General features: G+C 46.2%; 1 protein-coding gene across 1 annotated transcript; it reads right to left on the bottom strand.

Annotated features, from left to right (window-relative positions):
- Positions 1-123: 123 nt before the first annotated feature.
- Positions 124-26601, bottom strand: GPRC5C (G protein-coupled receptor class C group 5 member C). The gene is made up of 5 exons (XM_083598864.1): positions 25572-26601; positions 13100-14165; positions 7651-7745; positions 5815-5961; positions 124-2670 (listed from the first exon to the last, which is right to left on the bottom strand). The coding sequence occupies exons 2-5, from the start codon at positions 14139-14141 to the stop codon at positions 2638-2640; spliced, it is 1317 nt and encodes a 438-aa protein (XP_083454990.1). The 5' UTR covers positions 14142-14165; positions 25572-26601; the 3' UTR covers positions 124-2637.
- Positions 26602-27029: the final 428 nt, after the last annotated feature.

Below are 27029 nucleotides of genomic sequence, written 5' to 3'. Positions count from 1 at the left end.
CAGGAAGGCCCTGTTTGTTGTTGGTTCTCCAAAAGGCCTGCCCATATTATTTGGCCTCCCCACCCCGTTCCTCTCCAAACTCACGAAAGAATATATGAGAAAACAAGAAGTCGGCCACAAAAATTAGGAAAAAACCAAAACTGATTTAATTTGTCAGAGAACTCTGGGCTAAAAAAAGCCAGTTCTAAAAAGGACACACTTCTTCCCCCGACCCCCACTTAAATAACACTTGGATTAAAACAAAACATTCGCACACGGCTCTCCTCCTGAGTTCTTCCTGCCATTCACTCACAGCCAGATTTTTTTAAAATCACACTGCATTATCTATATAGAGAACAACTCACCCAAATACACACATACATACAACAGCAAGGCGCAGAACATCATTCTCAGTAAGGCTAGCCAGAAATCATGACTCAGTGTGAGGCTCTTCATGACTAGCCTTGGCTTCAGTGAGCATAAATTCATATTCTTGAGCACAAAGTGGTAGGGCGGCAGATTCTAAAAGCTGGATATGATCCCTCTCCTGCCATTGTAGAGAGTGCTTAAGATAAAAGTGAGGCCCATCTACAAAAGGCACTGAGTAGACCCACTCTCGGAAAGCAGAGGCCAGGTACAAAGGCATTGCCGGGAGCGTGTAGCTAGCACTTTCTGCATGTCCATTTCTTCAAGCCCTTCTCCCAACCAGGCCCACACAACAGCAGCGTCCACCTCCCTGCCTGTATCTGAGAGAAAAACAGAACCTCTTTTCCGCTCTCCAAAGTGAGAACAAGGAAGAGGAGATAAAAGGTGGTGGAGCCTCAGGATGCTAAGAGTACCAGGAAAACGGTCAGGCCATAGCCCAACACAACTGGCACAGAGCAGTGCACGGGCAGCATGTGAGTGGTGGCACCTTAAAAGACTAAGGCTGAGATCCTGGCACCACTTACCTGGGAGTAAGCCCCACTCAGCTCAGAGGGACTTGGTTTTTTGTTGTTGTTTTTTATGTGGTGAGGTTTGTACTGTAACTGTTTTATCACAACACAAAGCTCTCATGGGTCAAAGCCCACTTTTGTCAAAGGCAAGATATACATACAGGGAGAAGGCAAGGGGATTATAGGGTTGTTATTAGCGGAGACAGATTGCCTAACAATGGAAGAGAAAAAGGGGGCGTCACTTTATAATGCGCATGGCATAAAAGCCAAGAGAATTTTAGGCAGGAGATTCAGAGTAGGTGCGGCCCATTCTCAGCAGATGAGGAGTGAAGTATGAATAAAACTAAAGAGAGGCAATTACTTTTCTGTGGTGAGCTCTGCAGCCCAAGACTTCCAAAGCTTTAACCTCTGAAACTCCAGTGGAAATACAGCAACTTTGGGCATGGAAAACTCCCCATTCTCCTGAACTGCTAGACCCTCTGGCTTCACTTTATAATTCCATCTCCCCTCCTTCTCTCCTTTCTGTGGGGATGAACTTATGTATCTGTCGTGTAACTGAGGTGACCACTTTGCGAATCTCATTCAGAGGTCCAAATGAGCTTGTGCTGGGGGGCAGAACTGGGAGGGGGACCCTTTTGACGTTGCATCTACTGACAGGGAACAGCAGATGTCATGAATCTCCCACAACTCTCTCTCTGTGTGGAAACTAGGAAGTACCCCATCTGTCTCCTTTAGCTTTCCCCATCAGTTGGCACCTCCTGTATGTTCAATGGGTGGCACCAAGAACTCACAAATACCCCCAAAACACAGTCGTCACAGACATCTGAGATGCTGCCTGCAAAATAAGGCAGAACTGCAACCCGCCTCATGCACCTTGGCACCCAGAGCTAAGCACCGAACATTAAAAAGTCCTTATGCGGCCTTCATTTTGTGTTGCCCTGAGGGGTGGAGAGGCAGCAGATCCGGAGCAATCAGGATTCTGGGACAGGCATAATATCTGTTGCACTTCAGGGTTGGTCCAAAGGCAGGAGGGCTACGTGAGAGCGGTTACCACAGTTCTTTCTACACTTGACAAAGTTTTTCTCCGCGGAAGGACTAGCATCTACCCGGCCTCCGTTGAAGAGGAATCGAAACAGCAGCACCCTTCTCAGTTCTGAAGCACTCCCTTGTGGGATTTGGCAATGGGGTGAAAGGTAGGGGCAACTCAATCATCCACCAGGAGGCCAAGTTGTGGCCTAGACAAGATCATCTCAGTATTAGGAAAGGCGGATTTGTACAGCACAAAAACAGGTAGCATTGCAGAAGAATGTGAGACACTCACAGCAAAGTCAACGTGGTCCATGAATGGTGTGGCATGTTAAAAAAAAGAAGAAGGAGGAGGAGGAAAGAGGGTCCCAAAATGCTGGCTAGTTGTACTGCAGAGGTGGCACTAAGAAGAACTTGATTGAAGGCTCCAAGGAACACAGAATTCCTGCTGTCCAGAATTTTAAAAAACAAGCAAACCACAGGTGTATCCCAGTACGGCAACCCAGATTTTCTAAAGCAGAGGTCAAGCAGAGCACTTGGAGTTATGTGTAACAAGAAAAAACTGTATTGTCTCCACTGCCAGAATGAAATCTCAATGGCTAACTGAGGCCTAGCCTCATTAGATGCAACTTCGCAAAGGCAGGTTTTGCAAGGCATCCTCGAGGAACAGGACCTTCTGAAATCAAGACTTTGGCTTCTACCACCTGCTCTTGCTGTAAGGAGATGAAGCCTGAAACAAAAGACGAGATTGATACATTAGTTTTCTTACAGCAGGAATGGTCTTTTAAGTATAGCTAACTAAAGCCAACTGGGATGGGGTGGGGGCAGGAAACGAGCCCTTCTGAGTTTGGAACTGACCCTAGATTGGGTTGCACTCCTCTGAAGGATCAGCTTTGCAGTTCACACTCCACACTTACTGGAGTGTGGTTCAGATGTTGGGAGTTGGCAAGGGGTGCTTTTTAACAGCTTCAGTTGGTTCACCAGCCGCAATCCTATCTGGAGAGAATGGACCTTGCCTTGGTCACCACCTATTTATTAGCGACATCCAGGCTTCTAAAAGCTGCTTAGAAACTTCAGATGGTAGAAAATGCAGCCACCCACTGGTGTATATTTACAGTGTGTTTCTGGAACCAAATTAAAGTGTTGCAAATGACCTTTAAAGCCTTGGAATAATTTGGGACCAGGTTACTTAAAGGACCATCTGCATCCATTATCAACCTGTCCCTGCCTTTAAAATCCACTTCAAAGGCCCACCTACAAAGACAATTACCGTATTTTTCGCTCTATAACACGCACCTGACCATAACACGCACGTAGTTTTTAGAGGAGGAAAACAAGAAAAAAAATATTCTAAATGAAACAGTGGGTGTATGATTTTTGTGGTTCATGCTGTGGCCACAGACGTGATCTGACGGTGAGTTTGGGGTAGCCCAATGCAAAAATCCTGAGGATCCATGTGGATCCATGCTTTGTAACCACGTTTTTGCGCCATTGCAGCCCCATGAAACAGTGGGTGCATGTGTGTTTTTTGGTGCAGGCTGTAGCCATGGATATGCTATGTGATCTGATGGTCAACTTGGGGTGACCCAGTGCAAAAATACTGAGGATCCATGTGGATCCGTGCTTTGTAACCATGTTTTAAGTGGGGAGGGAAGGAAAAGCATTCAAGGGACAAGGAGCATGCGTGGGGTGTGTGGAGAAGGATGCTGCTAATAATGCAGAAGAGGGGTTTAAGGGGAGAAGGAACACGCGTGGGGTGTGTGGAGAACGATGCTGCTAATAATGCAGGCGAGGTGTTTAAGCGGAGAAGGAACACACGTGGGGTGTGTGGAGAAGGATGCGGCTAATAATGCAGGTGAGGGGTTTAAGGGGAGAAGGAGCTCGTGTGGGGTGTGTGGAAAAGGAGCTTTTCGGCGAGCTGAGCGGGGAGGGGGGAGGGAAAGAGCACTGTTGCTTTAAAGGAGCCAACCGGACAGCAGCCACTTACAGCAGTGTAAGCAGCTCCTTTCCTCTCCCGCTTTGCTCCTTCTCACCCTCTTTGCTGCTTTACGCAGCTAATGGCAAATCCCCTGCAACCCAAGTCCTGCTCAGCGGATCAGCTGAGACGCTGGGAGAATCGTAATTTCCCCCTCTCCCTCATCCCGTGCCCTCCTGTCCCCAGCAGCCTTTCTAAAAACTTTTTTACTGGTTTTCACTGCGCTCGTGGCTCAGAGCCCTCCTGTGCCCTGCCGTCCCTCTGCAGCCTCATTGCTCCGTTCAGAGAGCGTTGCTAGCTGAGGCTGCAGCAGCTGTTGCTGGCTACGCGGCGCTTTTTCCGGCTCGCTATGGCTCCCGTCTGTCCCTCCTCCCATGTAAGCGGCTGCTGTCCGCTTTGCTGCCATGGCTCTCCTTCCCTCCCTCCTCCTCGGCTCCTCCCCCTCCTCCTGGCTGTAAAGCAAGCAAAGCTAGAGGCGTGCAAAGCCCTGCAAGCGGCTCCCGCTTTGCTTGACTGACGGCAGCCATGGCTCCGGTCGAGTGCATTCGCTCCGTAACACGCACAGGCATTTCCCCTTACTTTCTAGGAGCAAAAAAGTGCGTGTTTTGGAGCAAAAATTACGGTAGGTTGGCTGGCAAATGCCAACCATGACTTTCTCAGTGGTGGCCCTCCAATTATGGTGCTCAGTTCTACATCATATATTTACTAGTATTTTATGCTGTTTAAAACGTCTTTTTTAAAAACCGTGTTAGGAATTTGTGGGGGGGGGTGTACATTTTTGAAAACTGCTTTGAGAAGCACTTTGCTTGAAAAGTGGTGTATAATAACCAGTGCTTTTTTCCTTTAAAAATGTTTAGGAGTACTCTCATTTTGACTCAAGAAAATCACCATTTGATAACATTATTCCTGCTTATAAAACCCAATTAAAAAAAACAGGGAAGAAAACCCCCTTTTTATAGTTCACATCGGGGGAAATAAATACAATAAATGGATAAATGTAGAAAGATTCACAAAATGTTTAGCGGTATGCGTACCCCTGCATACCCCCCAGAAAAAAACTCCACTGGTAATAATAATAATTTAAAAATTAGCAATCAACCTAAATAAAATTTGCAGGATATTCCAAAATTCAAAGTGAGGACCAAATCACGGCTTGTATTTTCTCCAGGTTCTGCGGTTGCACAAATCGTGCATTGCTCTGCAAGGCACATAATACAGTGGTACCTTGGGTTACATACGCTTCAGGTAATAGACTCCACTAACCCAGAAATATTACCTCGGGTCAAGAACTTTACTTCAGGATGAGTACAGAAATCGTGGTCTGGTGGTGCGGCGGCAGCTGGAGGCCCCATTAGCTAAAGTGGTGCTTCAGGTTAAGAACAGTTTCAGGTTAAGAACGGACCTCCAGAACGAATTACCGTATTTTTTGCTCTATAAGACTCATTTTTTCCCTCCTAAAAAGTAAGGGGAGATGTGTGTGCGTCTTATGGAGCGAATGCAGGCTGCGCAGCTATCACAGAAGCCAGAACAGCAAGAGGGATTGCTGCTTTCACTGAGCAGCAATCCCTCTTGCTGTTCTGGCTTCTGAGATTCGAATATTTTTTTTTCTTGTTTTCCTCCTCCAAAAACTAGGTGTGTCTTGTGGTCTGGTGCATCTTATAGAGCGAAAAATACGGTAAGTACTTAACCCGAGGTACCACTGTATGAACTAACAGCAACATACAGGTCAGCTGCAGTCACATGGGTGTATTATGAATTGCAGAGATTGTATCAAGGCAAGCCGGGCTAGAAGCAGTGTATAAATCAGTTCAGAGGGGCAGAAAGATAGGGATTCACTATATATCTGTAGTTGGGACTGGAACAGAATTCCAGTCGCAGCTGCATTAGCCAATTACACACCTGCCCGCTCTTTCCATCTTTCTGTGCCATTGCCTGCTTATTCTGTGAAATGTAAGCATCCTCAGCACGCAGTGTAGAATTGGCACTGCCCATCACTTGGCTGTTGGCTGTGGCGCGAGGGAGGATGACATCATAGGGGCCCTCAGACTGGAAGCAAAACAACAACAACAACAACAAAAAGAGTAAGAAGTGAGCAGAAAGTGTGGTCAGAAAGGCAACCAGGAGCTGCAGCATGGTCAAAGAAACACAGCCAATCAACATTCTGCACGCGTCATCTATAGGAATACGGATTTGACCTTCAATGAAGAAGGCTTGAACTGTTCCATTTTCAAATCACTTTTCACCAGGCTGTATGAAACTTTTCCTGATTTTTGACATCATTTCCACATGTGAGAAACTGTTGGCACATGCAACAGATCTGAGGCTTTTTTTAGATCAAAACAGAAGAAGAAAAAACCGTTTTGTTTTGACTTTCCAAGGGCATGACTCAGTCAGAGAGCATTTTCACTTGGGTCCCTGGAACAGCATGGTTACATGCACACTTCAAGTTCATGCACACCTTGGATTCCTAAATTGCAATATACTAAAACTTGCAAAACAGTAGAAATACAGTAGCTGCTGCGGTGATACCAAAGATATTGAGTAAATGCCCAAATCCAGCTTCCGCCACAGTGTTAGGTGAACTTCTGTGTGGCGATACAAATGGATGCTAGGGAAGGTGCAAACTCATCTCTCATCATCTCTGACATCCCAAATTCACTGAGTATATTTTGACTGTGTTTAAACAATCATGCCTCATTTTAATATGCTGAGGTGTGGATGAGCCTCTCTTGGCCATGCCCTGCAGCCCCTTTTCATTTCTCTCTTTGCGTGAGCTGGCAAACAAATCATGGGACCTTCCAATTAACTATCGTTTCCAGTTTTGTCTGAAGCAGGAAACAATGGTTAACAACTCTGGAATAAGCCAGGATATTAAAACCAACTTTAAACCATGGTTTTGTGTCTGGCTTGTTTGAAGCTTTTCATGCTAACCATCGTTTCCCCCAGTTCGGATGAAACAGGAAACTATAGTTATTGGAAGACTTCCTGGTTCGTTTCCCAGCTCCCGCAAAGGGTAGCACCAAGGGCTGTGTCTGCAAGCTCAGATATAAGAATCTGAACGCTTTCTTTGACCAAGTCAGATGACAAAATAGTCAGATGAACTGTCTTCCCTAGCCTCAATCCTTTCCCCTGCCACAAATATAATCTCTGCAGGACGATATAGGCCAAATAAACTTATTTGGTTTTTGTTTTGTTTTTTAACATGTTCCTGTCAAGCCTACTTCTCCCAGGAAGCAAGTGAGGTGGTGAGCCTGATTCTGATTGTACCTTCTCAGACTCCAAATGAGGGCTCGCATAACTGAACACTTAACCATGAAATAAAATGTTCTGAAAATATTTTTTCAAACTAGGTGTTGAGGCAAAGGGTCCTAGGCTTGCCATCTGAATAAGGCACAGATCAGAAGCAGTTTCACCCCATTATCCTGCAGTATCAGGCCAGAAAGAGGGCTGCACTCAAAGACCTGTGAGTGTTAAGTTTACATCCAAAGAATGCAAACACACAGAGTGACGCTGTTTATCCTGCCCCCTTATCTAGAGATAACTACACAGAATATCTGGATTTGACATTTATGAGAGGTTTCACCTCTCTCTGTCAGGAGCCAACTTCTCCTGCTGAACTGCTCAAGAGGATGTTGTGTTTTTTATTTTTATTTTTTTAAAAAAGCCCAACATTCTGGAAGCTAAGCTACAGTTGAGAAAGATAAGAAACACCAGCAGAGCTTCACACTCACTTACAGGCCCCTTGTGCATGAGAGCCATCTCTGTGGGCTGGTACACACTCGTCAGCAGCTGCCCGTTGTATCCGCTGTATGGAGACACAGGTTTTTTGGCTGAAAAGAAAGAGAAATCACAAGAAAATAACATTAAAAGGCACACAGGCTTGGGAGATCTTCAGTGACAAAGATGGTTTTCAGACAGCGCAGGCTGAGCAGAAGCAGAAGATTTTTTACTCAAATAACCCATGTAAGAGGCAGAATAGTGGTTCGCCCCAGGTAGCTCGGTTGATTAGAGCATGGTGCTGATAATGTCAAGATTGTAAATTCAATCCCCATATGGGACAGTTGCATCATCCTGCATTGCAGGGGGTTGGGCTAGCTAATCCGAGGGCCTTCTGGTGGTTCCCTCACTGTGAGAAATGAGGTTACAGGGAACCAGGCAGAGGGCCTTCTCGGTAGTGGCACCTGCCCTGTGGAATGCCCTCCCACCAGATGTCAAGGAAATAAACAACTATCTGACTTTTAGAAGGCATCTGAAGGCAGTCCTGTTTAGGGAAGTTTTTAATGTTTGATGTTTTATTGTGTTTTTAGTATTATGTTGGGAGCCACCCAGAGCGGCTGGGGAAGCACACCCAGATGGGCGGGGTAGAAATAAAATTATTATTATTATTATTATTATTATTATTATTATTATTATTATCATCATCCTCCTCCTCCTCCTCCTCCTCAGGGTCCCTTCCAACTCTACAGCTCTATGATCCTATGATGCATGCTTCTGTTTGTGCCACTTTTTCTAGGCACGTCCATGACTTCCAGACACAGGTGCTAGCAGATCTTCTTTTTTTCTTTTTCGTTTTGGTCCCACCACTTTCCCCAGGAAAATCCACTCTTTGCTGCTGAATCATAATAAATGTCAATCAGGTTTTCCATGAATTGCTGTTTGTTCCGATTCAGCAGTAAACAGTGGGCTTCCCTGGGGAAAGAAAAAAAATCGTGCTCAGACCTGTGCCTGGAAGTCACAGAGACCTGTGCTTAGAAACTGCGGCACGAAGGGAAGCATGGAAAAGCCCATACTCCACAATCTAGTGTTGAGCAAAGAACACTGAGATCATAGTGGTCCCCACCCCACCCCCGCCCAGAGGACAGAAACATGACTCATGTCAACGTAAGTTCAGTGTTGTGGGCACAATTCTATTGAACTCCCTCTCACTAGAAGTTTGAGAGGCACCGCCCATACTGTGTTTCAGACACCTAGAGACCTTTGCATCATGAATACTTATCTGACGTTTTAAATTTTCTGATGTTGTTTTTAAATAGATTTTAAATTTCTGAGATTTTAAATTTTTTTAGATTTAATTTACATTTTAAACTTTGGTGCTTTTGAGACCTGGATGGTGAAAAGCAGGTTGTGTTTAAAAATAAATAAATACATACATACATACATAATAAAGGTAAAGGTAAAGGACTCCTGACAGTTAAGTCCAGTCGCAGACAACTCTGGGGTTGCGGCACTCATCTCGCTTTACAGGCCAAGGGAGCCAGCGTTTGTCCGCAGACAGTTTTTCCAGGTCATGTGGCCAGCATGACTAAACTGCTTCCGGCGCAACACCAAAACCAGAGCAGCACACGGAAATGGCATTTTTTACCTTCCTGCCGGAGCGGTACCTAATTATCTACTTGCACTTTTTCCGGCGTGCCTTCGAACTGCTAGGTTGGCAGGAGCTGGGACCGAGCAACGGAAGCTCACCCCGTCACGGGGATTCGAAATGCCAACCTTCTGATCAGCTAGCCCAACAGGCTCAGTGGTTTAGACCACAGCACCACCCGCGTCCCTCAAATACATAGAATACCCTACATGGTAACCTCCAGATGTTGTTAGACTCCAAATCCCATCAGTCCCAGCCAACAACATCTGAACGCCACCATGTTGTCTACCCATGATATAGGGTCAGAGATGGCGTACAAGAGGCATACATGATGGTAAACTTCTCGCAAGCAGAAGAACCACGCCTAAAAGCCAAAATAAAGCATGCCAATTTTAACACAATATCCAATGATGCATTCACAAAGTTGCATCAAAAAGATGAGATTTTTTTCTCAATTCAACACTGCATTAACTCATATTTAATTTACACGGTTACAAGAGCAGATCCTGGTTAAAAAGGGTGGCCGCTCTAAATGACTGCATGGGCAACAATCACATTTATACTCATTTTGACTGAATCACTATATATGTATATTGTTGTAAACAAAAATCTGCCCTTTTCCCTTATGGGGTATCCAAGAACCTACATTAGGACTCTGTATGGACTCTTGGATACCCCATAAGGGAAAGGAGCAGATTTTTGTTGACAACAATATGTATATATATATGTATATACATACACACACACACACAGAGAGAGAGAGAGAGAGAGTCAGACGTACAAATTAGCCCTGAGAGAGCAAAACTGTTAGATTTCGTCTCCGTAATGTACAATGCTTCATTTCATATGCCACTATGCGTTTGCAAAAGCCTTCACCTCTTTGCAAAGAAGTGATTGCTATAATTCTTCCATGCAGTTGGAAGCAAAGCAGGAAGCACTAACTAATCAATGTTCCCAAGTGCAACAACCATCAGAAGCCTGCTGGGGCATTCTGTGACTTAAGCCAGTCATAAAACAAAGCCTTGTTTGTGGGTAACTATAGACAGAGTAGGTTTTAATGAGCACACTGTGCTCAGGAGACCTTTCCTAAATAAGAGAGTGCTCTCTAGGGTTTAAGAGGCAAAGCGTGCTGTAATAAAATCCTGTCAGCCATGTAGTCATATATTTTAGCCTATTGGTTTTACCAACAAAGAATTGTGGAGCAGTTGAGATTTTTGACCATGTGTGAAATGGCAACAAGCTTGGTTACTATTGCCATCAAACATACATGGGACTTCTACAGCCAATTCAGGTTCTTTGTCCCTATCATAACCTAGTTGTGTTGTTGTTGTTGTTGTTGTTGTTGTTGTTGTTGTTGTTGTTGTTGTTGTCATCCCTATCATAACCTAGTTGTGTTGTTGTTGTTTAGATTTACATACCACCCTTAGCTTTGCTGTCTCCTTCTATAGAAGAGCAACAAAATGAAAGGTCTTAACTTCTTCAGCAGTGTAGTATATATATTTCCACAAAGAGTGAAAGATTAATTTTTTTAAAAAATGAAGTGGGGGGGAACAATTTTGGAGTTACTTCAGTGTCTGAAATATGGAGAACCAAGTTCTACAGGGAATCCAAAACTAGACACAGAAAAAGCAGATTACTTTTCAATGCAGAAATATTCAGAAATTCGAAACAAAGGAGGAATACATAGCAAAATTGATCCCTGAAGAGATAATCTAAGGAAATTCAAAGACATGGTGAATAAGTGTAAAACAGCAGGAAGCAGAGGCATTTCGAAGTGAGTCACAGAACAATGCTGTGAGTTCTTCACTTCATAACATGCAGATGAGGATAGTTTTGCATGTTGGGGCTTTTCTTGGTGATGCTTCTTATAAAGCCTGGAGAGAGAATGACAACAGCTTGTTCCAAGTTGTCCTTTTCGGTGACACATACAGGTTTTTCCCTCTGCTTGAAACTGGGGGAGGCTAAACTGGCAACAGGTTTCAAGAAGACACTTTCTGTGGGATTAAGGTGGAGTCTTAGGTGGGAGGTTGGCAGCCAAGAACAGAGGTTAGAGAGAATATATTTAAGTGACATTTTCAGCACAGGGAGCAATGCAGGAAATGGCTCCTTCTCACCCGGGCAAAGCAGCTTCTCATTTATATGTGGCACATATACCCCACACTTCATTTAGGAAGCTCAGAATGGCTCACTTGGGGATCTGTGATGAGCTGCAACAGCATCATGTGCTCATGAATCATTTTCTAAGTCCGCTGGCAAAGAATCAGTGCCACAGTAGTAGATTCTTTAAAACAGGGCACGCACTAGTAAGTGGAGAGGGAGAAGTCAAGGTAATCCAATCATCAAAACAATTTCTTTACAGAAATACTCATCTGGGTCCATCATCTCACGCAGATGGAATTGTGGCCTTTTGAGCAACTACTAGGGCAAAAAGGAATCCAGCAATTTATTTTACAAGATGCGATTCCTCTCATTTAAGTTTCTAAACTCCTGAAACTAAAATTTTGGGGAAAGGGACACAAATCTTGTATTTGCAGATGTCAGATCATGCATACTTCCAGCTCTGGAAAATCAGAAGGAGCGGGATTTAGGGTATTCTCCCTAAATTTCAAATTATCATCACCTGAACTTAGCCCAGGATGAAAGTAAAGCCAATGCCATCCTGGGCTCCTTTGAAGGAAAGTCGGGATAGAAATTTAATAAATAAATTTCACACCGTCATGTTCTAAGCCAAACAATATATTTATAGCCCAATCCTATGATGCTCTCAGTCTGAAGTTAAGTGTGAAACAGCTTAGAGGTTTTATGTACAATCAAGAGGCATACCAATTTTGTTAAATAAATAAATAAAAAGTCTCTTATAAAAGTTTATAAATTTTCAGCAGCACATCTTCTCTGCAAGGTGGGTTTCCGAGTCTCAAAATCCAAAACAATTTAGCAAAGCTAAATACTTTGCAACGTAACCAAGATCTGAGCTGTGATTTGAACTAGCCGCTCTCGATTCTGTGTGGATTATTAAATGAAAGTGAAAGTGACTGGAACATAGGAAAAGTCAGGAAATTGAATTACTAAGTCAGAGGAGAGGAGAGGGAAGCAAGGGTGGAGATCAGCTATAAGGCCATGTCAGGTCTGTCTATGCCAGTGCTAGCCAATGTGTTGTTGTTTTTTACCACAAGTCAAACTGAACATATGAGTGCTCTTGCATGCCTTGGTGTTGTTGGTTTTTCTTCCAAGTCTATTCAGCCAGGCAAACATGTTGCAACACAGAATGAGACAGGAAACCAACAGGGTAAGGCTGACTCTGCACCACAAGTCAAGCCCTGGTTCCTCCTGCTCTTCTCCAGGTATGCCAAAGATGTCCATTACCTGCTTGCGGCACTGCCCACTTGCACTGTATTGTACTCTAAAAACTCAGAAGATAAAGACAAGGCAAACCTAAGCATTTTTTTAAAGCAATACAGTCATACCTTGGAAGTTGAACAGAATCCGTTCCAGAAGTCCATTCGACTTCCAAATGTTGGAAAACCAAATGGTGGCTTCTGATTGGCTGCAGGAAGCTCCTGCAGCCAATCAGAAGCTGTGGAAATTCTGCCGGACGTTCGGCTTCCAAAAATAGTTCACAAACCAGAACAGTCACTTCTGGGTTCGCGACGTGCGGGAGCTAAAACGTTCGGGAACTAAGCTGTTCGAAAACCAAAGTACGACTGTATTTTAAAACAAGCTTTGTGGTGTTCATGCCTATAGAACAGCATGATGGAAATTTCCGCAAACCAACCCCACGCCCACTGCCAAATGCCTCTCCACAACCTGTATGCTGAGACCTACCTGAAGAAGGTTCATCCATTGAGAAGGCCTTGTTCTCCACAAACATGCTCTGGGATTTCTGTTCCTTGAGGATGGTTTCATATCCCACTCCCCGGGTGGGGTAGACATCTTCCTCGTAGATTTGCTCTGGTCCTGGCCGGATGACTTGGGAGATCTCTGGGATGACATAGAAGAAAATAAAGATGCAGGCGTTGGAGACGAGAGCAATGGCCAACGTGGGGTCGTCCCAGGCCTGGCCTCCTTCCTGCTGGTTGCCGTAAATGTACATCACAATCCACACAACCCAGATGGCCATAGAGAGGGAGGTGGTGAGCAGGACAAAGACAGCGTGCTTTCGCCAGTGCTTGTAACGTCCACACAAGACAGGCCACGAGGCAACGAAGGCAAGCACTTGCAGGAACATGACGTAGATCAGCGCCATGACAAAGTCTTCATTCTTCACCCGGCAGGGGTCCTTGGGCGAATCGTTGCTCCTCACCACAGTGATGATGAGCCACTCGGTGTTGATAATGACCTCCACCAAGACGAGGAGCAAGGCCATGCCAAAGGTGACCCAACCCCGGGGCCCGTGGTTCCGCCGGGCGAGGAAATTGAGGCTGAGGGAATGCGCCACCAGGCAAGAGAAGCACACGGCGAAGAGGACGCCAAAGAGGAAGCGTCGCGAGGCGCACGTGGAAAAATCTTGCTTCACGATGAAGGCAAAAGTCAAGCAGAAGAGCCCAAAGGTGCCAAACAACAGGAAGGCTTGCGTCCCTATCAAGCTTTTCTTCCGATAGTCCTGGACAAACGGAACGCTGGCCACAAGGACGACGGTGAGAACAAAGGTGGTCACGACACCAAAGGCGGCTACCGCCTCCAGCACGACGCCCCAGGCTGACGACAGGTCGCACAGGTTGTAATAGATGGACTGCAAGTCCTTGCCGCAGCCTGCCGGCGGCGATGGAGTCACTTCCGCCAAGCATACTTTGGTGGGAAGTCCCAGGAGCCAAAGGTATGGCAGCAGCGCCTTGGGTACACCCATTGTTTTGGAGCGATGGCACATATTCCTTGGCACTTTGGGAAAGAACTGAAAAACAGGAAGAAAAAGACTAGGTTAGCGTAGCCGAAAGAAAGCGTATTGTTATCAGGACTGGGCAATTTTGTAGTATCGATGGTGGTGCTTGGTTATATAACAGAACCGGTGATGGTCTATACCAGCATTTCCCAACAGGTGTTTTTGGACTACAACTCCCATCACCCCTAGCAAGTAGGACCAGTGGGCCAAGGATGATGGGAATTGTAGTCCATAAGCAGCTAGCGACCCAAGTTTGGGAAACCCTGGTCTATACCCTGCCCAGCCCCGCTAGGCTTTGTCGAGGTTTAGGAGACCAGCTACTGTATAGTGGTACCTCGGGTTAAGAACTTAATTCGTTTTGGAGGTCTATTCTTAACCTGAGACTGTTCTTAACCTGAGGTACCACTTTAGCTAATGGGGCCTCTCACTGCCACCGTGCTGCCACTGCACAATTTCTGTTCTCATCCTGAAGCAAAGTTCTTAACCCAAGGTACTACTTCCGGGTTAGCAAAGTCTGTAACCTGAAGCGTCTGTAACCCGAGGTACTGCGTTAACCAACAATTATTCCAGAGAGCAGGGTGACACATATGGTGACAGAAGCATTTAAAAACTGAAAAGGCAAGGGCCATGATTCAGTTGGTACAGCATAAAATGTACCTGGAAAGATGTAATGAACTTAAGAAGAGCATTGCTGGATCAGACCAAAAATTCCATCTAGTCCAGGCATCCCCAAACTCAGCCCTCCAGCTGTTTTGGGACTACAACTCCCATGATCCCTAGCTAGCAGGAGCAGTGGTCAGGGATGAGGGGAATTGTAGTCCCAAAACAGTTGGAGGGCCACATTTGGGGAGACCTGATCTAGTCCTTTGGCCAACCAGATACCTATACGAATCCCACAAGCAAGACCTGAGTGTGATTCCCAACAATAATGTTTATATATAACAGGTTATATACATATACAAGCAAAGTCTTCCCGTCACCTCGCCTAAAAACTTTTTGCCTTTAATCTGAAGTATATTTTGACCTCTTTCAGAGGGACAGGACTTGTATCCCTGCCTATTTGTTTTGGTCTTTGATTTCTTGGTCTTTTATTTGAATTGTTGTTGTTTTGCTTGTGTTGTTTTTAATCGGTTTTAATATTAAGTCGCTTGTCAGAAAAACGATTAAAACCACCAAATTTGATGACCACTAGCACATCTTGCAGAAGTGTGTTCTATTAAATCTGCCCCATGTCTGCCTTCAATCTCCAAACGTTCAGCTTCCTCAGATGGCCCCAATTTCTAGTATGGGAGAATAAACTTACTCCATTCACTTCCTCCACACTGAGGCAGGCCTGTGCCTCAGGGGCAAACAACACATTCGAGATTAGATCTTCTGCCATTTTAATCGGTACTTTAAGGCTGGGGGGGGGGGCTCCAAATAGGAGCAGTGGAGCATGGATTGGGGGGGCAGGCAGTTAAGTGTTTTAACCCTTCCTTCTGCCAATGTTCTCTTCCAGAGCTGATCATTTCCCCTCAAGTTGCTGTTATAGCCCTATTGGCGGGGGAAATGTTCGAGCCTCCCCACTCCTGAAGCGCTAACAGCTTTTGTTTCGGATAGGAAGTGTGCCGTGTCAGAAACTCAGATATATAAGCTAGGTGCCAAATGGCTCCTTAAACCAAGATTACAGTTGCCAAAACGAAATGTCTATTTTGGGACAAGACAACTCCAAAGTCTTATTTTTCAAGTGATGGGCTGACTGTGATTGATTCTCTGTTAAACACCTGGTTAGTTCAGATGACAACGTTGAACTAGGGTAAGAACTTTGAGAACTTAAAGAAGAAAAGTCACTTGATCCAGGGACAGGCCACATATAAGGACTCCCGTGGATACAGAGTCCACATGTCCCACGGTGCCTCTTTTAAATGACTGACCCTATATATATTGGCCTATTCCTACAGGACGGAGCATGAGTGTGTGAAAACATCAAGACCCAAGAATCCCCAGATGGTGGAGATGTCAGGCATCATCCTGGCGCCCAGGCATCTTCACTTGGTCGCAAGTGGCCGATAGCCACGTGAAAAATGAGCCTGGCACCTGGATAATTTCAAGCACTGGGAGCGAGGAGCACCCCACATAATACATAGCTCGTTCTTGAGAGAGGGGGAAAGCCACTGCCAATCTGGGTAAAGTACGGGGCTTAGATGGGCTACTGCCCTGGCTTATCATAACATAGCCCATTAGGTTCTTATCCCATCCAAAGGGTATATGGGCAGGTGACACCACAATTACATAGACTCGGGGCAACGCTGAAGCATATTTAAAATGATGGACCAAGGCGAGAAGAGAAAAATAAACGTGTTGAGAGGAAGAAACCATAATGGCAGATGAAGTTGATGGACTATATGGAATTGGCGGAAATGACTGGCAGAATCCGAGAACAGGGAGAAGAGTTGGTGGAAGAAGATTGGAAAAAATTCAAAGATTATTTGCAGAAATACTGTAAAATTAATGAATGCTAGAAAAATGTTGGAATGAAGTTATATGGCTTTAGCAGAAAGGTTATAAGGAATTAAGTATAAATAGATTTTTAATGTATTAAAGGGAAAAAAAATAAGGTTAGAATAAGTTAAAATAAATTACAGGACAGAACACTGATGAAGATGGAAAGGATTTGCTGAAACAGTTAATTGAAGTGGAATACAAAAAGGGAGGTGTGAGGAGGTCGTGGAAACAAGTGAATGAAAGATAAGATACTGAAATTATGGATGTATTTCAAAGTGTGTTTGTTGTGTTTTGTTAATTCAATGTTTTAGTGTCAGTGTTACGTAGTGTTTTTGTTTTTGTATTGTATTGTATTCTTTTGTTGAATTCTTTTTCTTTCTTCTATAGTCTTTAAACTGTTAATAAATATTATTTTTTAAAAAAAAGAGAGGAAGAAACCATAAGACTCCCAGAGTGATCAGCAGCAATCCATTAAACCCTACCCTCTTGAGACTTCTTCCTCACTCCAAGGTTAGAGGCAAAAATACGCTTACTCACCGCACCACCAAACTACCAGCAGCCAGCCATCTCAGGTTTCACCTAGAGGCAGCTGCCTTTAGCATCTTCTTGGGATGATTTAGGTCAGACATCCTGCCCCACCCCCTATGTGCCTCACCAAAACCTCCCTGGAAGCAGGCTAACAGTTAAATTAGCAATTCCGTTCCCAACGTCTATTATATGGGTAGGCAAGCTAAGGCCCGGGGGCCAGATCCGGCCCAATCACCTTCTCAATCCGACTTGCAGACGGTCCGGAAATCAGCATGTTTTCACATGAGTAGAATGTGTCCTTTTATTTAAAATGCATCTCTGGGTTATTTGTGGGGCCTGCCTGGTATTTTTACATGAGTAGAACGTGTCCTTTTATTTAAAACACATCTCTGGGTTATTTGTGGTGCATAGGAATTCGTTCTTTCTTTTTTCCCCAAAATATAGTCCGGCCCCCCACAAGGTCTGAGGGACAGTGGACCCACCCTCTGCTGAAAAAGTCTGCTGACCCCAGGGACTCTATTACCTTGATTTCTTTTGCAGCAGCAACAGCAAAAAAGACCTCAAAGTGCTCACAAAATTAATATAAAATAAAGATTTGCCTAAGCAAGGGAGGCATCCGGCTCCCTGTCCCTCCCCTCCAGATTGGCAAATTGCTGAAGGCTGGAGAGGAGAGAGGCCAGAGAGAAGCTAGGTCAGGCAGGCCAATGAAAAACGCCTGAATCCCCCCCTTTTTGTGGCTGGCTTTTGAAGGATTAGAGTTCAAGGAAACAGAGGTGACTTTTAGATCATTATTATTTTTTTAGAAATCACTAGGGCAGGGGAAGAAGAACACATCCTCACGTAGGATGCCATTTTTAAAAACAGCTGTAACTGCAGCATAAAAGGGAGGGGAAACAAAACAAAACAAAATAATTAGCTGCCCCACTGCAAAGCATATTCCCAGACCAGCCATGTTCCCCCTGAGAAAGAATCGGCCGGCAAAGTGTTGGCCTCCCCTTGGCTGCCACTCAACACTTCTTGGTTCCCAGGCTTAGAGGATTCCAGATGACTTCCGAAAGAAGAGAACTCTCTCACATGCCTTCCAAATCCGCTTGTTGTGGGGCTTGGATCATGGGCTAGTCCCAGCTTCTGGGGATTGGGGCTTTATGCTACAGCATGTGAGAGCTAGTGCTGCTCCAGTTTTCTCTCTCCTATTCAGACAGCCGCTTCTTGTACTAGCTGAGAATGCTGGCGCCCATTCAGTTTGGGTTACCTTTAGGAGTACAGGCACGGGGCTAGTTCAGCTCCAAAACGTAACAGTCCATACATTAGCATGAACGCTGCACGTTCTCTGCTATGCAAAAGCACGTTTTCCAGTCTCAAGGTAAAGTGCTGAGAAGCAGGAAGGTCCCTTATCCTTTCAGTCTCTTTTCTGAACTATAACCATCATAAAGTTTGAGACCGAATGATGCAAGGTTAAAATGAACTAAATGCATCAGACAGCTTTTAGCAGGGACTGTTCAAGGACTTGTTTCGTTGGCTTAGGTAAGAATAAGGCCTGTCTTGTCATAGTTTCAGCACCAAGCAAAGATGTTTTTTTTTCCCTTCTCCAGGGCATTTGGGCAGCTCCAGAAACTAGTTGCTTGTATTCTGATTATGCTGTTAATAGGCTTGGGGTTTTTTTGTTTTTATTCTGCTTGCAAATCGCTTTGGGACTTTTTGTAGTAGGCAGCAATACAGTGGTACCTCTGGTTACGTACTTAATTTGGTCCAGAGGTCCGTTCTTAACCTGAAACTGTTCTTAACCTGAAGCACCACTTTAGCTAATGGGGCCTCCCACTGCTGCCGCACCGCCGCCACACAATTTCTGTTCTCATCCTGAAGCAAAGTTCTTAACCCGAGGTACTATTTCTGGGTTAGCGGAGTCTGTAACCTGAAGCGTATGTAACCCGAGGTACCACTGTATATAAAACAATCATCATGGTAAACAACCAACGGTATATCCTCGTTATCCCTATGTACCAACTTGCATTCTATATATCATCACCAATGTAGCTTTAATTGGCTCCATGTAATGTATTAACCTGGAGGTCTAGATGAAATCCTGATTAAGTAAGACCATTTAATTTTTTTAAGACTGAAGTTCTATCGGTGGTTCAGAAAACATATGGATACAGCTCAAAAATCAGAAAGAGGCAGGAATACCCGGAACAATGATGGAGCAACAGGACATCGTCCATGTTATGCCCATGCTCAACTGATGCTCAGAAATAGCTAGAGCTGTGCCCTCCATGTTGTAGGCTCCAAATCCCATCATCCCCCAATCAGCAGGGCCAATGGTCAGGGATAATGGGAGTTGTAGTTCACAAAATCTAGAAGACACCATGAAACAGCCACACGTCTTTCCATCGTTACATCTCCATGCCAAGGGACGGCAAACCTGATTAATTCCTGCCCGCAAAAGGGGTGCAACCATCTTTTTCTGGCAGTGTTCCTAGTAAAATGGAAACTGTTAGAACAACTCTTATCTGAACTGAACACCTAGGGGTTTAGGGCACGAATGTTCTTGTTTCAGAGGAGACCATTGATCTGGGAGGGCTTGACACACAGAATATTTTCTCAGCTCTGCAAGTCTGCAATTCTATGAAAGCCAGAGCACTTATGTGATTTCCTCCCCAGCTTACATAAATCAGCATTGCATAATTCAGCATTTTCTGGTCACCAAACTTGGATACTTTTCATGGTGTGGAATATTAGACTTCCTGCTTAAGAGATTATTTATCATCCCCACTAGTGTTAAAAGAGTTTTGTCTGATGGCTTATCTGTGGACAGAGAGATATTCAAGAATTCCCTCTTGTCTGGAGGTGCAAGACTAGCTTGAGCAGCAAGAAGTTTGCTGGTGGTTCCGTTTGCCAGTCCACACCTCTCATTTCAGTACATCTACTCCAAATAAATTTCTTCCCTGCCCTAGCAGCTGGACAGGGCTTTGTTTTAGTTAATGTGGTTTCCATCTCAATAATCACACAGTTAGACTGCTTAATGATTAAGCCACAAAACTTGCAATGCATTTGTGCGAACGCATTCGCTTTCTTTGCAAAGAATTTGCAAACTTTTGGGGGTTGGAAGGAAAACAACAAACCTGCCCCATTACAGATCAGGTATCACATATATGTTATTTTCAAATGCACCATTCTATATAGCCCATTTCATTGTTTGCATAGGGAAAAAACACACTGCGTTCCAGAACTGTGGAGACTACGGATGCTTGCTGTGTGGCTATGGGATCCACTGTTTCCTGCCTAGCGCATAACTGTGTAGATTGAACAATAGCTGCAATTCACTATGGAAGCCACTGGTTTGTGGTGAGGCTTTAATTCTACTCTGCCAATCATTTCAGGAAATAGGCAGGTTGATTTCATCTCACACCTCAAGAGGTGGGGGTTTTTTAATCACTCCTTTCAGCAGAGCCACAAAGTCCCCTATGGCTTACAGGCTATCCACGTGATAGTCAAGATGAATGATGAGGAGCATGAGAAACACTTGCGTGCGGTGCTACCTCCAACGACTAAAGGTAAAGGGACCCCTGACCGTTAGGTCCAGTCGTGGCCGACTCTGGGGTTGCGGCGCTCATCTCGCTTTATTGGCCGAGGGAGCCGGCGTACAGCTTCCGGGTCATGTGGCCAGCATGACTAAGCCGCTTCTGGCGAACCAGAGCAGCGCACGGAAACGCCGTTTATCTTCCCGCCAGAGCGGTACCTATTTATCTACTTGCACTTTGAAGTGCTTTCGAACTGCTAGGTTGGCAGGAGCAGGGACTGAGCAACAGGAGCTCACCCCATTGCGGGGATTCGAACCGCTGACCTTCTGATCAGCAAGCCCTAGGCTCTGTGGTTTAACCCACAGCGCCACCCGCGTCTCTCCAACGACTGGGGACGTTCAAATCCACACACACCCAGCTGTGAATCTCACAGGGTGGGCCTTGGGTCAGCCACTCTCTCTCAGCCTATCCTACCTCATAGGGTTCTTGGGAGGCTGCAGTGGAAAAGGCAGGAATACTATGCATGCTGCCTTGAGCTCGTTGGGAGGGGGGAGTCGGAATATTAATGCAACAAATAAAAATACGTTTTTCTAAGTCCTTCTAAGCATGTGTAGAAAGCTGCAGTCTACATATGGAAACCGAGGTACACACCACCAGCTTGCTGTTACAGCCTGGAAATTATAATGAACATGTGCAGGTATTCCTGGTGTTCCTTTTTTCCCCCTCCAGCCACAGCATGCCCAATAGTCACTCAGTCCGGACGGTTGGGCACTGTCAAATCCCAGCCGCCTGCTCTGTGTACTGGAAGCATTACAGCAGCATTCTGCTCTGCAAGTCTGCACCTCGCAAAAGGCAGGGGGGGTTCTTTTTGTTCGTTATCTTGCTGAACGAATGCGGCAATTATAATTCTGAGTTTCTCACCGCCACTCCTTGCCTCAGGGTTTCCTCGCTGAAACTGCTTCCCTAAGCACCTGGGTCTCTATGGAACATCTATGGCACATGCTACACAACTAAGAGGAAGGAGAGACTGTGTCCCAAAGCATGGTCTGAGTGCTTGCATGTGTTTGGGAAGAGGTGCGCATGGGAGGCGGCCTGAGATCCCAACATGCATTGCCTTGAGTGCCAGGATGGAAGAAACCATCATTCGGTGAGGACTTGGTCTAGCTGCCGCCGCCACCTCTGTCTTTAAAAGAGAACATTTTTGCCCTGCTAATGAACAGCATTTGATCAACATTAACCCATGCAAGCTCCTGGTGTAGATGCCCCAGTGGGAGTTATTATGAAGAAGAGCAACTTGGGGTTGGCGGTAGTTCTGTTAACATCGCTGCTGGCTCACCAGAACTCCCCCCACCAAAAAAAAACCTATATGGTCAGTGAAGTGGCTTAACTTTCATCCTCACTTTTCCTACAGTTCAAATCCTAAATTGGCAAGAAAACGGTGCTTACACCACGTTGAAACTGGGCACTTGTTGGTCTTGGCAGCGACATCTTGAAATTCGATTTGGTTTGCTCTAATGGGTCATCGCTGCCTAGGGATGGCTCCAAGGGTGACCACGCAGAAGGTCCCAGGTTCAGTCCTGGCATCTCCAGTTAAAAGGATCTTGGGAAGGAGGAACAGGAAACACCCCTTGCTCAAGAGCCAGTGCCAAACAGAAAAAAAAACAAAGTACAGTGGTACCTTGGGTTAAGTACTTAATTCGTTCCGGAGGTCCGTACTTAACCTGAAACTGTTCTTAACCTGCAGCACCACTTTAGCTAATGGGGGCCTCCCGCTGCCGCCGCGCCACCACAGCACAATTTCTGTTCTCATCCTGAAGCAAAGTTCTTAACCTGAAGCACTATTTCTGGGTTAGCGGAGTCTGTAACCTGAAGCGTATGTAACCTGAGGTACCACTGAATGTAACCTGAGGTACTGTACTGAGCTAGATAGGCAAATGGTCTAATTTTTAGTAATAGCACAGCTTCACACGCTATCAACATTTCTCAGGAGCAAGCAACAAATAACATGTTGCATTATTAATAATAATAATAATACTAACCGTGTAGAGGCACTGCTCAAGGGGAGAGGAATCGCATGCCAATGTGAAACCACAGCGCTGACACAACCGCAGATACCTGATTATCATCTTCCAAAGCAACTACTCTATTCCAAACTTAAAAATGGAAAGCGTAATGCTGGTGGTCAACAGAAGAGGTTTAAAGACTCTCTCAAGGCAAATATTAAAAAATGTAGTAGAAACACCGGCAACTGGGAAACAATGGCCTGCGAGCGCTCCAGTTGGAGAACAGCCTCTACCAAAGGTGTCGTGGGCTTTGAAGAAACTCGAACTCAGGATGAAAGGGAGAAACGTGCCAAGAGGAAGGCACACTCGGCAAATCCACACCGTGATCAACTCCTGCCCTGAAACCTATGTCCCCACTGTGGAAGGATGTGTGGATCCAGAATTGGCCTCCACAGTCACTTATGGACTCACTGTTAAAACCGTGTTTATGAAAGACAATCTTACTCAGCTACGAGGGATCGCCAAAGAAGAAGAACAGTGCTGACATATCTGCTTGTTTCCATGCCACCTCAAGAGCACAGAGCAAGGCAACCACTTTTGTTAAACACTTCAGGGTCTTTTAAACTTCTCCACTCATGTCCCTTCTTGCACAACAGAGGCTTGGGTGGGTGATCTCTTTCACTGCACTAAATAAGGATCTTGCGTAACACAGCACTGGGAATGTGCTTCCCATTCCCAGTGCCATCGTGGGCACGTCTTCGTCAGAGCAAAACAAAACAATCCACGCAACTTGCCATGCCCTCCCCCCCCGCCCCAGTTTAACTTCAGAGGCCCAGGCTGTCCCATCCCGTATGATTCACTCCTTCTCCAGGAAGCAAGCCACATTTATCAAGGTAGCTGGAAGCTGTTACCGGATCTGTCTCAAGAGGCTGGTTCCAGCTAAGAGCCTGGTGTGGGCAGAGGGCAGGAGAAAAGGCAAGGCAGGAGGAAGCAAGGAGAGACTATCTATTTTGGAGAGCAAGAGAGAGGAATGGTTTGGAAAGTCAGGAGTTGGTGTAGCAGATCCTATTGGATCTCGCCCTTCTCACCGGAGTTCAAAATCCCCCAAGGACTTCTCAGGAGAGGGTGACCGTTGGGAGTAAGCACCGCTGAATCCAGTGGGCCTCATCCCCAGTCGTCGTACCTAGGATTGGCTTTTTCATATTGCAGGCAAAATAAAAAATGGGGAGTTCCTGAAGGTCATATGGCAAAATTAGCAAGCAAGCAAGTGTGGGGAGGCAGTGGGAGTGAAAAGGTTTGTATTCCACTCCAAATCACAGAGCTATACTCTCACACATGGGGTGGCCTGTCACCTGCCTGAAAGCAGGAGTTGGCAATGTGGCCTAGTGGGCACACATGAATCTGCGGACCTTCTGTGGCAGCCTCAGGGTCCCTGCCTCTCCCCGCTACTGAAATTAGGCTTGGGAGAAGCATTCTATCCTAGCCAATAGAACGTGTGAGACACTCAGAATTGTTTCTTCGGTTTGCAAAAGTGCCCATTAGCTCGCAAGGGTTGGCAACCCCTGCAGCTCTGTGGTGCCATCCATTGGGCAGTATAACTTTGGTGTTTGGGGTTTTTTTTTAACTTGGTTCCGAGATAGGAGCTTGGCAAGGCCTTCTCATCTACTCCAGAGCTTGGAAAACTATGTGACCCCTGGCCTGGAGTCCAAAACTCCAAATCCACTTAAACAGGACCAGACAGAAGCTAAGGGTTCTGCTTTACAACTCACTATCCCTTGCCCAAAATCTACATCTTAGTACTCTTCCCTTAGTACCGCAGGACTCCTTTCCTTTCCCAAAACAGAGCTCACCTGGTTCTCCACGCCAACCCACACCACTCCCATTCCCACATTACCAGGGCAACATGTGAGAGAAACAACATTTATTTATCTGACACATTGGCATCATGCCCTTCCTCCAGGGCACTTGGGGTGGCACATGTGAACTTATTCCACATTATCCTCCCAATAACCCCAACCCACTAGCAAGCTTTGAGAATGAGCAGAGATTTGATTCCTGGTCTTCTGGGGGCCGTTTTCATTACTACGCCACCCTCCACTATAACTCACAACTCGCTATGGTTTAGTTTCCCCTATTCCAGTTATTAGATCCTACTGGAGGGTTAAGACACAACCTAGTACATAGGCACAGATTGCATTTTGCAAACCCTTTGTCCTGTGCGTTTTTGTGTATCAACAGAACTACCACACCAGCGGTTAAACAGAGGCCAATTCACATTTTGCCAGCCCAGATTCTCAAAACCCTTTGACTTGTCTCCTTGCTGAAATCTAACCTTGGGGGGGGGGGCGGGCTATTTCCTCTCTTGTTTAAACAGGCTTTCCTCATCTCCATTTTTCGAAGCTTCAAGCCTCCCCCCCCCCACCCAGTATCAAATACAGATTTTTAAAAGAAATGCCTAAATCTGAAAACCAAAACTCAAATGCACACCATGACAGTATCATTCTTCGGGAGAAGCATCTGTATCAAATTCAAACACTACAGCTGCGTAAGCTATTTCTAATGCATAGTTTAAAGGGCTAACCTAGGAGTTTCCCCCAACGCACAGGCTAGAGAAGGGGAGATTGAGAACAGGAGGCAGGGGGTGTTGTTGTTAGACGGGCTCTGTCCCTTCCATTCAGCCAAGGGAGGGGAACACCTTTGACGCACACAAATATTCTGGAGTCAACCGGGTCAGCAAGGCGGGGGGGGGGAGAGGTTCCAAACTTTTAGAGACCCGTGCGGGGGAGTGTGAGGTAGATGGATCAGCTCTCCAGTGGGCGACTTCCACAGAAGATCCGCACCCCACACGTCCCCAGAGCGAAAGAAAAGCGCTCGGGCGCTCTTACCTGCCTCTCCCCACCGCGGAGGACAAAGCCAAGCGGCGCCAAGCCGGGCCCCCGGGACTCCGAAGTGGTTACGGTCCGGCCACTACCACCTGGTGCCTTTCACAATCCGGATCCGAAAGTTGAGGCTCTGGGAGGCAGGCAAGCAGGCAGGCGGCGCAGGGGGCGTGCCGTGGCAGAGCAGCCGCGCTGGGCGCGGGTGGGCGCGGAGAGGCTCTTTCTTCTCTCGCTCGGCGCTCCCTCGCTTTCGGCTCCGGGAAGCTACGAGCTTGACATCACGGTGACATCAGCCCCCATTCAAGGCTCTTATCGGGCCTTCGCCCAGCCCTGTGCAACCAGATTGCAGGCTAATCAATCACCTTCCCCGCCCACCGGCCCCGAAATCTTTGTGTCTCGAGTAGACGCGCCGGAGCGAAAGTGCCGCCGCGCCCGCCTCCTCCTCCTCCTCCGGCTCATCCTCCAGTCGGTTCTCTGGCGCTGCGATTCCAGACCTGGTTTTGTGGCCGACACTCCCCCTTCTCTCCTCCACGCCTCTTCCCTCTTTCTTCATTGTATTCAGGCGCTCAGGTACAACAAATCCCGCATGACTGGTGAAGCTTAAATCTTTCGTGTGTGCGCGTTTGTTTCGAAGCTGCATTTCACAACGAGGTGGTGGCCCCGGTGGCTTAATTGCCATAAGAAACGTGGGGGGGGGGGTGAACGCATGTGCTCAGAGGCACTCTGCATATGCTCAGAGGCACCCTGGGATTTGTTGTCGCTACATCAGCCCTGTTCTCACATCAGTGGGATCTCTTTGGGCTTGCTGCCAAATCACAAATAGTAGAATCGTAGAACTGTAGAGTTGGAAGGGACCAAAAGAATCATCTAGTCCAACCCCTTGCAATGCAGGAATCTCAGTTGAAGCATCCATGACAGGTGGCCATCCAACCTCTGCTTAAAAACCTCCAAGGAAGGAGAGTCCACGGCCTCCCGAGTGCACTTTCTTCCCTTGCACAGCGCTCCCTCGCTTTCGGCTCCAGAAAGACACAAGATTGACATCACTGTGCCATCAGCCCCCATCCAGGGCTCTTATTGGGCCTTTGCCCAGCCCTGTGCAACCAGATTCTATCCTGTACACACTTTCCCCAGACCACGGAACGCAGTGGGAGCTGTTTCTGAGAAAACATGCATAGGATAGCTGTTAAAAAGGTAAAGGGACCCCTGACCATTAGGTCCATTCGTGACCGACTCTGGGGTTGCGGCGCTCATCTCGCTTTGTTGGCCGAGGGAGCCGGCGTACAGCTTCCGGGTCATGTGGCCAGCATGACTAAGCCGCTTCTGGCAAACCAGAGCAGCGCACGGAAACGCCGTTTACCTTCCCGCCAGAGTGGTACCTATTTATCTACTTGCATTTTGACATGCTTTCGAACTGCTAGGTTGGCAGGAGCAGGGACCGAGCAACGGGCGCTCACCCCGTCACGG

The sequence above is a fragment of the Podarcis filfolensis genome, assembly GCF_964270895.1.
Source record: "Podarcis filfolensis genome assembly, chromosome: 2".
NCBI lineage: Eukaryota > Metazoa > Chordata > Lepidosauria > Squamata > Lacertidae > Podarcis > Podarcis filfolensis.
Note: the sequence above shows the minus strand (reverse complement) of the source record. Positions and strands in the feature narration are given on the sequence as shown.

Coding starts and splice junctions, on each gene's coding strand:
- GPRC5C (XM_083598864.1), bottom strand. CDS start 14,141: ATGTGCCATCGCTCCAAAACAATGGGTGTACCCAAGGCGCTGCTGCCA. Junction 5,962..7,650: donor CTCTCATGCACAAGGGGCCT/GTAAGTGAGTGT, acceptor TTTTGCTTCCAG/TCTGAGGGCCCCTATGATGT. Junction 2,671..5,814: donor AAGATGGAAAGAGCGGGCAG/GTGTGTAATTGG, acceptor CTTTTGTTTCAG/GCTTCATCTCCTTACAGCAA.